The sequence below is a fragment of the Rhipicephalus sanguineus genome, chromosome 11 (genome assembly GCF_013339695.2).
Source record: "Rhipicephalus sanguineus isolate Rsan-2018 chromosome 11, BIME_Rsan_1.4, whole genome shotgun sequence".
NCBI lineage: Eukaryota > Metazoa > Arthropoda > Arachnida > Ixodida > Ixodidae > Rhipicephalus > Rhipicephalus sanguineus.
Genome location: NC_051186.1, coordinates 80,607,781 through 80,623,514, shown reverse-complemented (window position 1 = coordinate 80,623,514; position 15,734 = coordinate 80,607,781). Strand labels below are relative to the sequence as shown.

Below are 15,734 nucleotides of genomic sequence, written 5' to 3'. Positions count from 1 at the left end.
TTCCTTCCACCAGCGCATCTGAGTTTGTAATCACTCTGCGGTAAATACCCCCTAAAGGCCCTGCCCTTTTGAGCTCGTGAGTGCTAGGGTTCCAATTCGAATTTTTTGGTTGCTTTTTTAAAAATATCTCAATAAAAGCATGCATCCTGGTCGGAGCAGCAACTATTGTATTTTAATATGCGCAGCCGTCAGTAGCGGGCCCGTCGCTGACGGCCCACAGTGAAGCGGCTACGGCATGTTACGCGTCAGCCCCCTCGCTTTCCAGGGTCAATAGCTGACCCTGGAGTTAAAAAAACTCAGTTCCGCTTAACGACGAAGCAATGAATGCAATACCAACAAATTGTATTGCTATACAGTAGAACCCCGCTGATACGTTTTTGAAGGGACCGTAGGAAATAAACGTAAGAGACGGGAAACGTAAGAGACGAAAAACAGGAAAAACGGCAAAATATTTAGTGGTACAGAATTTTATTTCAATTCTTACGAGCAGCACGAAAATTGGCGCGCTCAGCCGCGATCTAGTCGATGGATAGAAACGCGGAGCTTAGGACGGCCTCATCCACAGAAATGTAATCAACGTATGTGATTTTTTTAACACCAACAGCTGTAGGCATGAAAGAACTAAGCACACGCAATCACGACCGGTGCGGCGAGTCCGACCGCGAACCGCACGCACGACCATGCGAGCTCCAACCAGCTTGAACTCCTCCCGTTCTCCGACAAATAACGATGATGATGAGTCTACGCCAACGATGGCAGAAGTGAATGCCAATCTCGAAGGCCTTGCTTTCACAAGCAATTACGTCACACACGCCATGTTTGTGCAATACAAATCTCAAAGGCTATGCTTTTGTGAGTAGTAAATGCCAATCTCGAAGGCCTTGCTTTCGCGAGCAATTACGTCATAGACGCCATCCTTGCAGTAGGAATCTCGAAGGCCATGCTTTTGTTTGCATCAATTCAACGATTTTGTTGCTTGCGCCTCTCATGCGGCTAATATTACGGTCAAACCAGGCCAAGCTGCGTGAAAGTGCACCATGGCCGCTCTGTTCGGTAGTAACTCGGTCGGCTCCGAGCGCACTTCACGACGTATCATACGGGAACGGTCCGACAGTTACGACGTAACAGCGGGGTTCCCAATACATTGTATCCTATGGGAGCTATGCCGGGACCGGCAGAAAACGACGTAACAGCCGGGAAAACGCAGCAGTGAGGAACGTAACAGCGGGGTTCTACTGTACGAAGTAAGGATAGCAGCTAACTCTTTTGGATCTGGTCTCGCGTAACTCAATAAAACGCTGGTTTAATGGAATATGGCCACTCCAGGAACCGAAGCGTTTTCGTGCTGTGAGTTCTCTAAACGCGAAGTAAGCATTGAGAGTACAGCAAGTTTATACGAGCCATCTCCTGATGCTGCGAGATAGCGCGCGCACAAGCGACTGCGCCTTTCGAACGATGCGCCCCCCCTTCCCCTCCCCTGGCATCCCTTCATGCTCCTTACGAAAGACGGGCGGGGTGTTTCCTCTCTGCTTGATGAGCAATCGAGGGCAGGCCCACACGCGGGAAGATGCACGAAATCATGTCCATAAATACAATTCGGCCTCTACATTGCGCTTCAACTAGTATCTCATAAGAATATGCTTAGGAATCCTCTCCCACTTTTTTTTCTGCAATTTCGCTTCAAAGTATTGGAAAAATATTCTAGAAATATTCGAGAAATATTCGATTCGATTTGCACTCACACTTCAATATTCGAATTGGCTTCACACCCAAAATTTTGCTATTCGCACAGCTCTAGTTATAAGTGGTCTGAGCTGTATCAGCATGAACAAAATCTTCTCAGTACAAAAACAGGAGCAGTAGTGGCGGACAGCTGATGCCATGGCCTTTGGGTTAGGAATTATATTTTACTCGTAAAAGTGGAACGCTCCGCAGTGTTTAACCCTTTGTGACACGGCGTCCTCGTTTGGGGACATGAACTTGAGAGGCACGTCCCACGCTGCGTGTTTCTTCAAATATGCTGAAACTGAGTGTGCACATTCGTGCACGCTTCCTGATTGGACAACTAGCGGTCATTTAACTTCATTGTCCTGCGTATTGCTGCAGATGATCACTTTGCTGGAGACACTACCATGTTAGACAATCGCTCGACGTGCCGCGTTCTCCGCTCAAAGCGAATACGACCAAAAAAGAAGGTGTGCATGCTTTTCGGGCCTAATAGTTTATTCTTTTTATGCAGTTATTGAAGCTGACGATGGCAGAATAATTAGATAATTAGTTACATGCAAATTAACATCAACTACTCAAATTCATACAAAGCAACACATTCGTTCGTTTTCTTTCCTGGAATGTAATAGTGAGTGCCTTCGAATCATGCCATGCGAATTTGACGCATTTGCAGACAGTGAATCATAATGCGTGTCTGAAGGGGTAAGAAGCTGAATAAAGTGTTTACAGGGCCACAATGACCCTAATTTAATATAGGTACCTTGAAACTTGTGACATCGCTTTGACATACTGCCAAAGCATTATAGGTGGGCCTCCCGTGCATTGCACGTAAAAACCTCATTAATTTGGATATCACGTGTCTGTGAAAAGAGTTCCAAATTAACCAAATGTTGGACTATTGAGGGTATTGACAACAATAAACAAATGCATACAGCATCAAAACACTTTTTCAGTAAACCCTCATTAACAGGAACTCTGGTATTTGAAAATACTGGAAAGTCCAATTTTTTCATTGCAGAAGTGTCAACTTTATGTGCTTTAGCTTTTCACCCATTATCTCAAAACACTACCGTGCTGAGCTTCGGATATTTTGAAATCTAGACTGCGAAAATGCTTGGAAAAAGGCAGTATTTAAAGTTTTTTTTTTTACTTTTTGTGCAGCAGTGGTATCATCAGAAAGTGTAATCAGGGCTGTGGTTTTGTCTCGGTGCTCCTTGCTTCATTCTAGTTCACCCTTATCTACCGTTATCGGCCAGCTGATACCACTGATAACGCGGGTGGAGTATCGCTGTGACACCAAATGCGCGGAGTGCGACAAAGAATGGCATTGTAAAATTCATCGCTAAATTTTTGTGGCTGTGGTTAAGCTGCGCTTCGGCCACGGTAATTTCCCATCAATGCAGCAACGAAGTTTGGCACATGCCTACAAACGGAGGTGAGTGTGCTGTTACTTGTAAACATGCTAGCAGTGCGTCGATGCCCGGTGCTCAGAGGCACTTGTGCGTGGCTGTGCTGATGGCGGTCACTAAGCAAGGCGGTGACGAGCGCTTTCAAGATGCAGGTCTTGGGGCCATCATTCAGCTCACTGTAGAGAGTGAAAGCGATTTTGGGAGCCAGAAACACATAATGTACGTTAGCCTTTGGACACCACCTGGTGTTTAAACTGGAACAATAGCCTCAAGATCTGTCTCTTTTTTACCTGAAGGACATTGCTCAGGCGAGCACAGACCCAGTGCCAAGGGGGAATGGCAGTAACATGTACTCGTGTGTAATGTGATGTTCTGATGAGGCATTTGTCATCCAACACTGCTCCCTTCGTATGGGTGAATGTGCCACCGGGTCCCCGGGATCACCAAGTTTCCATTGCTCTGTGGTGACGGTGTGTCATCACACTTAACGAGCAGTTGTGGGGTCTAGGCCTAATGCGCCTGTCTCATTTTTGTGGCCTCCGAGCACATCAGGCCTCCGAGATAGCACGAACATGCAGCACTCAGCACCAGTGTGCTGTGGTCCCGACCGATGACAAGAGGTGGTGCCAGTCCCCATGCAGAGATGGTGAAAGGGCGACCAGAGAAGAAAGCACACACCGAGGGTGAAACTTCTTCTATAAAGTGTAACACATGTGGCCGATGGACATACAGAGAGTTGTACAGAGAAGCCAGTCTCCATAATACACCCCCAGGGGGCAACCAACACCAGTGGATGCCTTGAACATAGCAGAAAAGGATAAGGTAGGCTCGAGGACAGCTATATTCACGGCATCACGCATCAACCAAAAGCACAGACCGACTGACAGTGCCATTCTCAGGCTACCAGTGGCAACAGGTGGGTACTACTGCACTTTGACGTTCCCAGAGAAGTGATGATTGCCGGAGATGGAAATGGGGAAACGTTAACGCAAGTGATTCAGGAGGTTACTGATGTGTCGAAGTGTTGGGGTTTATGTTGAGCAAAAATGGCCACCACTGAAAGACGATTCATTATTAGGCTTGTGCGAATATTCGAGCACTTCGAATATTCGAACGAATAATACAGTATTCGAATTCGCTTCGATTCGAATTTAAATTATTGAAAATTTCGAAGTATTCGAAATGAACGAATAAGTGTGTATTAGTCCGCTTGTAACCCCCCTGTAAAGGTGGTTTCACTGCAGTGGAGGAGTGCTATACCGTGAATACACCTTTACAGGGAAAATATGCACTGACCGTTTGTAACCACCTGTAAAAGTGGTTTCACTGCAGTGAAGAGGTGCTATACGATGAACACACCTTTCCAAAAAAAATCCGCACTGCCGCGAAGCCCCACTTCAAGGTTAAATGAACATATTACCCTCGCATCGATTCATCATTTTTTAAGTTTAAACACTTGTTATACTGGCTTATATGCTCCAAGTATAGTAAATTTTAAAACATAACATATTTTACAGGTTATCACTTGCATTCTACCGAAAGACAAATCCTGCTACTATTAAAAGTTGCTTCCACTTCCTTTGAACCAAAAAGAATGACATTTGCACATGCCTTGTTACAATTAAAAAAAAACGTTCAGGTTGGTTGGGTCATGACAAATATGCTTGTTTTTCTTTATAATATGTGGTATATACTATTCGAATTCGATTTGAAATTATTCGACCAAAATCACTATTCGCTTCGAACCTAAAATTTACTATTCGCACAAGCCTATTCATTATGTCGACATTTACGAAAAAAACACTCCAATGCCAAGTCTCCGACAATAGGTACTAGATGTTGGCCTGGCATATATCTTGATACAAAGCTGAGCCCCGAAAGTTTTATGGTCCTGTGGCACTCATAATAATTCCACATTACAATCAAGTTCAAGAGTAAGATGCGGCTGTAAGAAAAATGTGTGAAGGAGCCAAAAAAAAAAAGGACCTCTTCCACCAATTACTGGTACCCCTCTGAAAAATTAACCGCCGTTCGCAGTCAGGAGTGCCGCTGCTGATTGGAACAGCAGCTCTTTTGTCCACGATCCCCACACCCACAAGAGCCACATTCCCAACTCTCTGGTGCACGCAGGGGGTTCAATAAAATTAAAAAAAAAAAAAAAAAAAGACGAGAAGAGAATCTTCCAAGGAAGGAAGGAAAACGGGAGAGAGGAAAGACAGGGATGTTAACCAGTTTGGCATAACCAGTATGCTACCCTGTACAGGGGGAAGGGATGGGGGAGATCGAAAGAAGAGTAAAGAAAGAGAGGGGAACACACACGCACACACATAACGTCACAGCGCAGAGCGGCAGTCTTGTGCGGCATGCGGCATCATTAAAAGTCTACAGCCGCTCGTGTAAGTCTGTTGTCCTTAGGAATTTGAGCAATGCTTTGGTCGCTTGAATTCTCGATGACTTATCAGGATGACATTCGAGAATTGTTTCTAGTGTCAACGTTCTGTTCTGAAGACCAGCGAGAGCGAATATCAGGGGTCGTCTCTGCGCAGCGTAGCGAGGACAGTCGCAGAAGATATGCTGCAAGGTCTCCTCGGTGCCGCAGGCGTCGCAAAGAGCGTTGTCGGCCATCCCTATTCGAAACGAATATGACTTCGTGAAAGCCACTCTTAGCCATAAGCGGCATAGCAGAGTGGCCTCTCTTCGGCGGAGTCAGATGGTATTTAAGTCGCCGCAACTCGTTTAGGTGGTGTTGCCGATAGTTTTGGCTTCTTGAGGTATTCAGTGTTGAGTGCGAAATATTCTTTGCGATCCTTTGAAGCATGGCAGCAGCATCAGACCTTGAAAGCGATAATGCTGCTCGGTCAGCTTTGCAAGGCGACAAGGAAGAGGCTGTACCCCTTTCAAGAACCTTCCAAAGAGCATAACATAATCATATGCTGTGGATAGAGCTCAGAGATTCCAGATTTCCCATTTGTCTTGTTGTTACTGGTGGTACACTTTACAGTGTTAGTTGTAAGTCAACCCCCCCAGCTTTGGATTGTCAAGTTTAGATGAAGTAGGCCAAACAACGTTGGGCGATGCATCTCTTTTGATGACTGCAGGTACCTGAGATCCACTGGGACCTGACCGCAAGGCGTGTGATGACCATGCAGTTCTGCGAGGGTGGCCAGGTCAACGACAAGGCCTACATGGAAAAAAATGGCATATCAGCCATGGAGGTGGGTACACATGGCAATGCAGTCCAGTGGCCGTTGCAGAAACCGTAGTGAAAGACTGTTGATCAGTATTTCGGTAAAATCAGAAATACTAATCAAAACTTTATCTCGAAATTCCCCATTCCATGCAAAGTATAGTTGTTCAACGATTAATTTTTTTTTACTTGCAAAGTGCCGCAAAAATTGTCCGAGGTGTAGGCCAGTGTGAAAAGATTAATTTACATAAAGAAAAATTTCAGTTTTGTTAAACCTGAGAGCTGGTCACAATGCTTACAGTTTGATGCCGTGTTGACGAAGTCCTCATGAAGTGGCCCTATGGCAGCACGCAGAAAGCCAAAGAAGTGCAGTTTAAAATAGTGGTAACCGGTGTGAGCAAAACTGGCATGCATTCTGCTGTTGCATCTTGTTATCAAAGCCTTAGGTATTCCTTAATTTTGTACGATACTGCTCCCCACCAAGTCTGATTAATACACAATGTTCAAAACCATTGCGTGCCTGCCACAAAAGGAAAAGAGCTTCAGTTCAAAATCGTATGAAGGTGAGGTGATGACTGGAATCACGGCACCTTTGTTCATGGTCACTGTGTTTGCCATCTTGCAACGTCACGCACACACATTGTGTCAAAAAAATCAAGCGAGATGCGGTATGACATCACAAATTTTGGTTGTCGCTTTACATTGGCCCAACGCAAGTCTTGCTCGTCTGTTTTATTACAGAATGCCCGCATAATTTGATGGTGTTTTTAGACACGCGGCAGGTAATTGCGGGCAGTTCAAGAAAAACTTGCCTGCTACTTAAAAAAAACATGGCTGATCCCTCTGTCAAGGAATCGGTATAACACGAAAGTAAAACGTGTCTTCACAGACGTAATTGAGCGTTTGTTGTGCATTGTTTCGCCCCGAGGGCAAAAGAATGAGCGCTATACAATTGAAACCCGCAATAACGAAATTGGTGGGGAAAGCACAAAATTTCGCTCTTGCGGGAATTTCGTTGGCGCGAGAATGCGGCAGAAAAGACGTGGAATTTACAAACCACACATTTTATTTCCAAAAGTCAGTAAGTTTGCTTTGGCGGGCCTTACCATGCAGTAATTTCATGCCTCTCGGTTGGGAATCTCGTTTGCCATGGCACAAAGTTCGCCCCATGCACTGGTCAGTGACGGCGCGCTGCGCTGTCACCAGTACTGTCGTCAAGTGCACCTACAGGTGAACCTTCCAGCTCCGCTGGATCAGCCCGGATCACTGCAGAATCGTGGACTGCGAGCTGCACACAACGCTAAATTCTTCGGCAATGTCTATTTTTTTCCTGCCCTTTTCCACCTTACTGATGATTGGAGCCTTATCTTCCAGCGTGATGAACTTCCACTTTTTCGTTGGAGGCGGCATCTTCGCAGGAAGCGAAATCGGACGAAGCAATCGCAACACACAGTTCACGTTGCACCAAACAACCAAGCGAACGCTCCACAAATGGCTCCACACACGCGACCATGTGCGCGCAAAGCCTACAAAGCCAAGCACAGAGCTAAGCCAACGAACGAAACTCCATGAGGAATGTGGATTTGGCTACGTAGTCTGCGATAATGAGCAGGTGTTTCGGCAAGCCATCATGATCATCACTGTTGCCAGCTTTATGTTTTTTGTAAACAATGATGGCGGCTGCTTCTCAAGTGCGCTGTAGCAATAGTTTTGCACAATTTAAGTGTGGCATGAATGCATTTTAGCAGTTTTCGAATGTAGTTAATTTTGCGAGAGTAGATTATTTGCGCACTCGTGTTTCAAAAATTTCGTTGATGAGGGACTGCAGTATGAATATCTTTCGTAGTCGCGAGTTACGAAATGCATTGACTCCTATGGGCGTTCGCCGGTGCTCTGAAAATATTTCGTTGCGGTGAGAATTTCGTTCCCTCGGGATTTCATTATCGCGGGTTTCGACTGTAGCAACAAGTTGTAATGTTACACAAAGAACGGCAAGCAGCTCGAAACTTGCAACGCGCTGCTCAAGCAGAAAGGACGCACGGAACCAAGATACACAGGATGAGCGCGAACTGACAACTGTTAAACTCGACAGTTAAAGCCCGCTGGTCAAATACAAAGGAGGACGCATGAAACGAACGCACAGGATGAGCGCGAACTGTCACAGTTGTAACTTATTTGTTTGTGAGCAGCGCGCTCCTTTCGCAAAAGCGGCCGCTGCAGTGAACAAAGTGACCTTCGTGCTCTCTGTAACTTCAATGCAAACTTGCAGTGAGAGCGCAAGACGTACAAGATATGCTCACGCGCATGAGCTACCACGCCCTGTAGAGGCGCACGCTCATCTCAACGCGTGGGGCGACGACCTTTAAAGCGCGCCATCTCGCTAGTGATAACGAAAACACGCTGATGTACCACCGATCTCTGAGTACCACCACCGGCAAATGGTGTATATAAATAGCACGCCATTAGTATGACGAGGAACGTGCCATCTGTGGCGGAGTCGTTTCGCGCTGCGCGCTGAGGATGAGGGGGTCGTAAGTTCGACTCCCGGTGACGGAACTTTTCCTTCTAGTTTTTTTTCTTTGCCGTATGTTAGTCTTTATATTTTACAACATCATATCCCTGACGGAAATGCGTCAGTGGAGCCGTGGTTGACCCCGGCATAAAACACTTTCGTGTTAAAACAAGATGCATCAGTGCACTCACTAAAAAAGCTTTTATTTTGTGGTCCCGGTAGCCTTAGCTGGAAATTTATCGCATTCTTCAGAGACACCAAAATCTTCAGGTAGTCATCGTTTGACTTTGGGCCAAGGAAGTGCTTATTTTGAAATAAAATCATGTTTTAGTGGTCCGCATCGCGTTAGCGCACTTCAAATCACCCGCCTGAAAGCGGGCTTTCTCACGTCACTGTTGCCATGCCCAACGTTGCCCGCCTTTACTGCGCAGTGGCATGCACTGGCGGCGTGCACCATTCGGGCATCCGGCAACATCATATGCATAGTGAAACACACAGCGCGAAACTACGACGGGGACACCAACATGCCCAAATGCTACACCAACATGCCCAAATTCGCTCTATCATATGCATGCGGCATTTTGTCGAACTTTCTGTCAGAGCGACTTTCACGAGTATGCAAAACACACGCAGCAGTACGCGATACCGAAACTGCCACTGAGAAGCGACCGCGTGAGCGAAGCAGGGCGCCGGGTGAAGCGCAGTTCGGCGAAAACGGAACCTTTGAACCATGCGCGTCGTTCTCCGTGGCAACGCCAGAGAGGTTCTTTTTTCCATGAATCAAACAGAAACGAGCAAAAAGCATTTTATTACGTCTCTTGATGCAGGGAAGGCTCTTTTTTTATTGCAACTAGTTTGATTACGAGTGATTGATTGTAGTCGGACTCTCTCACGTCATCGGGATCATTTCCGAAATGTCCCGCTCATGGCGCTCATCATGTGGTACATTTAGCTTAATTTCTCGGTAAGTAGGGCACTGCTGTTGATAATATTGCCATTTTAGACGTTGTCATACATTGAACTTTCACTCTGACATAAATTGTTATTTGCCTTTAGTGTCCCTTTAAGATAACAGCCTTGTTGGCAACATCTGCTTCCGGAACAGTGGCGATTGCCTGCATTATAAGTGAAAGCTTCCTGCATTCAGCGCTACCATCTTTGCGGCTGGTCTTGTTGTCACTTGATACACGGCGACAATGAAAATTGGTAGATTCCGCGCGCTGTTGTAATCGATGTTATGCGAAGCAGGCGGTGAGGGGTTGGCTGTGCCCCATATTTTATGCTTAGCCAAACATTAAGAGGTGGACAGACATGTTTGTGCAAATATAGTGCGTTTGTGTAATTGGTGTAAGGGGGTCGATGGTGCACTGTTCACCATCACAGGACGAGTCACTGTGATGGCATGTCATGGCAAAACTTGGGGAGTCGCTGTTGGGCACAAACTCGACTTGCAGCTGGAAAGTGCAGGTCTCACTGTGAGATTGTGCAGCCCTGTAAGGGTGCGAATGATCACAGAATTTCGCAGCCACAACAAGCACCCTCTCAGAGTCAATGTGACAACCTTGCGCAATGCATCGTGGTTGCGCTGAAGTAAGAAATTTTAAATGGCCACAGTGGGGAGTGGCGAGCACCGGAGTGCAACCTATGGGCCAGTGCCACGCATGCCTTGCTGCTGTGTAGCAGAGAATGCTACGGCATTGTTTGCACTGGTAATGGCATATATTTTTCCTCGCTGATCACCCTCCCACCCACTCTTTGAATGCGTACAGCAGATCGAGTGTGCCTGCACTCGCTGTGCTGCATGCCCATGTGTAAATGGAGTATTGCGTTGTGTGGGTGAGCAAAAAATCGTAGGTGGCTAGATAGGTATAGGTGCGCTCAGAGCGGCTGAAGTTCGCTAAGGAATGCTTTGCATTTAAAAACAGCAAATCCGTCCCTGCTTCAAGGCATGCATTCCGCAAAATACAGAACTACAGCTGTCGTTATGTGCACTGCGCATTGCGATAACAATTTGCCGGGGTACTCGCATGCATGCTCTCTCCCTCCACCACTTTGGAGGCAAGGAGGAGAACATTCAGTTTCCCCCTTTCCTCCTCACTGCTCCGCTCCGGCGGCCGCTTTCTGTCTGCGATTTGGAAAGTGAAATCACAAAAACCATGTGCGATTCAATTAAACTATTTGACCACTGGCAGCAGCAGAGGTTTGAATTGCCTTGGAGTTCCTTTGCAGCAGCAGTGAAAATTTGTTATACAGCATTGATCACTTATAAGTCGCTGACGTCACTAATGTCCACACTGCAAGTGTTACTGCATTATAACCAGAGCAACATATATTTAAAAGGCTGCACACGTGCAAAACATGACAAACAGGCAGCAGCACAATTTCGAGAGTCGAGGCCCGCATCTGGGGCGTATACTAATAGCATCCGCTTAAATTTACAAGGGTTAAAAGGTGTCTGTAGACCTCTGGTGCCGACATTATACACGCAGGGAAAAAAAGGACTTGATGTAGCGAACAGTCACCTGTGTCACATGATCATTCTTGAAAGGCGATCAGGTCTGTGGCATTCGAAACGCCACAACTCTATTGACTCAGGGGAGTTGTGTCGTTGGTACACGGCAATTTTGAATGACTGTTGAATGGTTCAGGCGTTTCTGGCAAAAATTGTGTTGCGTTACAGATTTCTGTGTTAGTTTTCATGTAACTGAAAATTTATATAATAGAAATCCGCTAAAAGCACAAATATGTGTGTTATTTTTGTTTGAATATTTTGTTCAATTGTTTATACATTGTTATACGTACATGTTTAGTTTTTAAGTTGTTGAGCAGCGAAACTGTGGTAACATATGCATTTCTCGATGCAGCTGCCATATACTCTCAACAGCACAGGCAGATCGCTGTTATTGACAGTATGTGCAGTTCGCAGATTTCAAGTGGCGAAAATACTTTATTAAATGACTAATAACACTCATATTTTGTTTTTAGAGCATATTGGTTTGATTTTTCTTTTTCTAATTGTGAGTACGAGCACACTATGAATTTCTGAATGAGTTTCTACTTTCGCTGCTCAATAGCTGTCAGGGTTTCAGTAGAGTTCTAGGGTCCTCCATTGACTCGATAGACTATTGACTTGGCAGCCTTCAAGAGCGCTTGTGTAGCAGCTTGAAGTTGACCTTTGAGTCAATGGACTATCGTTGCGAAGGCCTTCCAAAGCCTGTGCGGTGCGGGTATAACACTTTTCAGACATCCTTGTTTATGCGGATTTCCCCGTGGAATTACACTGCACAAAAACGATGTTGCACCTCAACTGAAATTCGACACACTTTCAATTTCCCGGGCACGTGCATGATATTGAAAACAATGGTGACCACGAACCACTGCTCAAGTGTTGCACATGCCTTGAACGTGCCCGTTTTCATTAAATATGTGAATCACCCTTTCCAAATGCAACCACTGCAGTGTTTCATTGACTCGGCAACAAAACGCAGCTTTGATCATCCGTAGCCAGTACCGACGAGGCAGCTAGTGCTCTTAGGCCTCCCCTGCGGGCAGAAAACTTGGCATGCCGTCGTGGAAAGCTTGCCCTAGACAACATGGAGATAAGGCATAGAAAAGGTCGTGCTCATGGGCTGAACTAAGAACAGCGTGTGGGAAACAAAGCTTGGGTCTGCGCTTGGGAGAACAACCGTGGCAACCATTCCGCGAAAGCCTTCCAAGCTTGTACTTGTGGCAAAGGCGATAGCTCACGTTCTAGAGCCTTTTCTTTTGCAGAATACCGCCTATACTGATGGTGGAATTGAGGCCACGGGTACAATGTCTAGACTGTACGACGATGTAGCTATATTCCGGACAAAAAACTGAAAAGCCAAACAGAGGTAACGTGCATTTTATGTAGACGTGAGCACCCATTCGATGCGAAGTGCACGCACAACAAGCAGTGCGAGTGAAGGGGCAAAGGCTTCTCCGTCAGCTGCTCCCCCTCCTCACGCCATGCACCACCACAACATGCTGGTGCCACGGCATCCCCTTCTTCCCTCCCGCTTTTCTTTTAGTCCATCGGTCCCTTCTCCTTTGTAATGTCCTCGTCGCTTTCTCCTTGGCCAGCGCACCTTCGCTGGGAAGGGCGCTCGCTAACTCGCTTGTCTGTGGAATTTTCCATCAGCCACGTTATAACTGGTCTTTCATCTCAGAGCAGGGGTGTCTGCAATCTAAGTAGTATGCATATGCTTGCAGTTCTGTAGGAGGGTAAGCAGGAGTCTGAAAAGTCTGCATTATAGCTTGTCCTGCACTGTAAGCAGTTACGTTATAAGCACTCTGAGCTGTATTGGACTGGCAGATAAACATGCTTCGTTAGATTTATGTTAACGATACGTATGTGGTGTTTTATGGACACGAAGTTATAAAAAAAATGCATCTTTATACAGAAATTTTGTTATATAATTCATTATATTGAGGTTTAACCGTACATGAAATGGCTTACCTGGTGCTGATTTTAGTCATTTCATATGTAGGAAAGGACCACCTATTGAGGAAAGTGTTAGTTAGCTATACAATTGCGAAAATTGGGCTATGGTGTTGCAATTGAATAGGGCCTTTTCCTCTTCTCTCTATTTTTGGACGGGGGCACTGTGCAAAACTGCTTCTGTAGTAAAGCTTGAGGCGCTAAAAATAAACAATTTCCCTCAGCTACAGCATTTCTCATGTTTCTAACCTTGCTCTGAGGCATTAATTTGCACAAACCAATCAGCAATTTTTTTTTTCTGCCATTCATATTAATACATTATTTCATGCCTTAACCAGAGGGCTGACGGGTGAACACGTGTGATTGGTTCATTTCCAGGTGTCCAGCCGTCTTGGCCAGCTGTACAGCGAAATGATCTTTGTCCAAGGTTACGTGCACTGTGACCCCCACCCAGGAAACCTGCTGGTGCGACAGGGCAGCCAGGGACCGACGCTGGTGCTGCTTGACCATGGCCTGTACACGGTGAGGCCATTGCCAGCCGCTATCACTCCATGTCACCATTGCTGATATATATATACCGCATCAGTGTCGGTTTACTAGTGAAAGCAGATTGTAGGCAGGCTATTTCTATTTAGAAAGGAAATTTTTTCATGTATCGTCTCACTATTTTCCTTGGCCAATCCCAGTGCAGTTAAAGGTTACGTACCAATAGGGCGATCGGGTAAGTGCCCCTCAGGATCATTTTTTCACATTATGTTCACTTATGTAGCACATTTCCTCTAATTCAAGTGCAATTTTTTTGTTAAATTCGAATGCAAGCAAATGTCCCATTTGGCAGTCACAGGTTCAAGCTTGGTCAGTCATCACCCATATGCCAGGCCCATAGCAGTCACGACTCTGATGGCGGCAGTATACCATTTTACTTGAATCTAAGCGGGCCCCTGATGTTTGAAGCCAGAAAAGGCAAAAAAAAAAAAAGTTACCTCGAATGTTGGCCAAGAAAGAAAAAAAAGCAGCAAATGTCATTTACAGTTGAACTCGGATATATCGAGTCGCGAAGGAAATCGCGAAATAGTTTGATAATTCAAAATTTAAATATACCTAACTGAACAACTTCATGTGTGTCAGAGTCTCTTGCAATCATGAAAAGCTGTAATTTCCCTATTTATTTCTCAAGTGCCACAACAGATGCGTAAAAGATCAATTATTAGTAATTTTTCATTCATGCCTTCTTGTAGAATGTGAATATTAGACCGGGCAGCCTTTAGCATTCTTGAAAGAGCACGGTGGTCCTCTCTCTGACAACGAATGCTGCAGGTAGTGTGCTTCCCTGTGCGGTGGTTAGTTCTATCAACTATTACCGAGTGTTCTTCAGTGCATTGCAGTAAAACCTTGTTAGTACGTAACTTCAAGGAACAGATGACTATGCGCAAGCTGCTCATGTGTGCACTGACTAAACACCAAGTGCTAATTTGCACCTGCTCACATGTGCAGCCACTACCAACAAAATGCGATACCATAATAAATGTTACACACTACAATAATTTTATTTTCTTTTTCCATAATGTATAAAAAAAAATCTCACTTGTACAGTAAAAGCTAATTAAAAGGCCCCTGCGACACTTTTGCAACTGTCTTATTTAGTACTGAAATGTGTGTAGTAATGAATGCCGATACAAACCCAAAAAGCATTACGAAAATTGGTGCACGAAAACTGATGTCATTAGTCTTCGAAGTTCAAACACGAGCAGACGATGACAAGAAATGTTTCCTTTCGCATTTCACTTTCCTGTTGACGTCAGAGGCCGTTTCCAATCACCGCGCGCCTCTTGCAGAGACATACCGGTCTCGCCTTATGGTGGCCTACACAAAGTTCCTTGCCACCGCTCTTTTTGATGGCGTTGCAACGATGGCTACAATGAACCACATGCGTTGACTAGCAAACGGTTCCATGGTTTGTCATGTAGTGCACACAATGAGTCTGGATGATCTAACAAACCTTGAGCACAAGCTCTTGCAACATAGCAATGCCCTGCACATATAGTGCCGTATCTGTACACACCACTGTAAATAGGTGGATAGCAAAACGGCGCGTCGTCTGCTACAGCACTTCCGGTTCACGGAACCTTCAAGGCTCAGCTCTTCGCCGTTTCAAGTTGTGTGCGGTTCAGTGTAATTGGGGAGGAGGCAAGACAACTGGCAACAACCACGTCGCAAAAAGAACGTGTTTTCTCCCCGATTACACTGAACGGCACACACATTGAAACAGCGAAGAGCTAGGCATCGAACCGAAAGATGTCATTTTGCTATCCACCTATTGAAAGTGTGTCGCTGAGCCCTGAACAACGCAAGGATAGCTCTGAGGGCCCAGATGAAACACCGCCCGAATGATGAGGAAGGCATCGATTGGTAAGTGTTTAGAATTTTTCTTTTTTC

At 45.6% G+C, this 15,734-nt stretch overlaps 2 protein-coding genes across 14 annotated transcripts in view; one reads left to right on the top strand and one right to left on the bottom strand.

Annotated features, from left to right (window-relative positions):
- LOC119375196 (GRB10-interacting GYF protein 2) overlaps positions 1-15,734 on the bottom strand; it is a 676,837-nt gene that overhangs the window by 311,366 nt on the left and 349,737 nt on the right. The window lies entirely within an intron of this gene.
- Positions 1-15,734, top strand: part of LOC119374426 (aarF domain-containing protein kinase 1) — a 55,678-nt gene that overhangs the window by 25,453 nt on the left and 14,491 nt on the right. For all 3 annotated transcript variants that reach the window (XM_049420369.1, XM_037644515.2, XM_037644516.2), the window contains exons 7-8: positions 6,236-6,352; positions 13,677-13,820. In XM_049420369.1, coding sequence (XP_049276326.1) covers positions 6,236-6,352; positions 13,677-13,820 — 261 coding nt within the window. The remainder of the gene's footprint in view (positions 1-6,235; positions 6,353-13,676; positions 13,821-15,734) is intronic.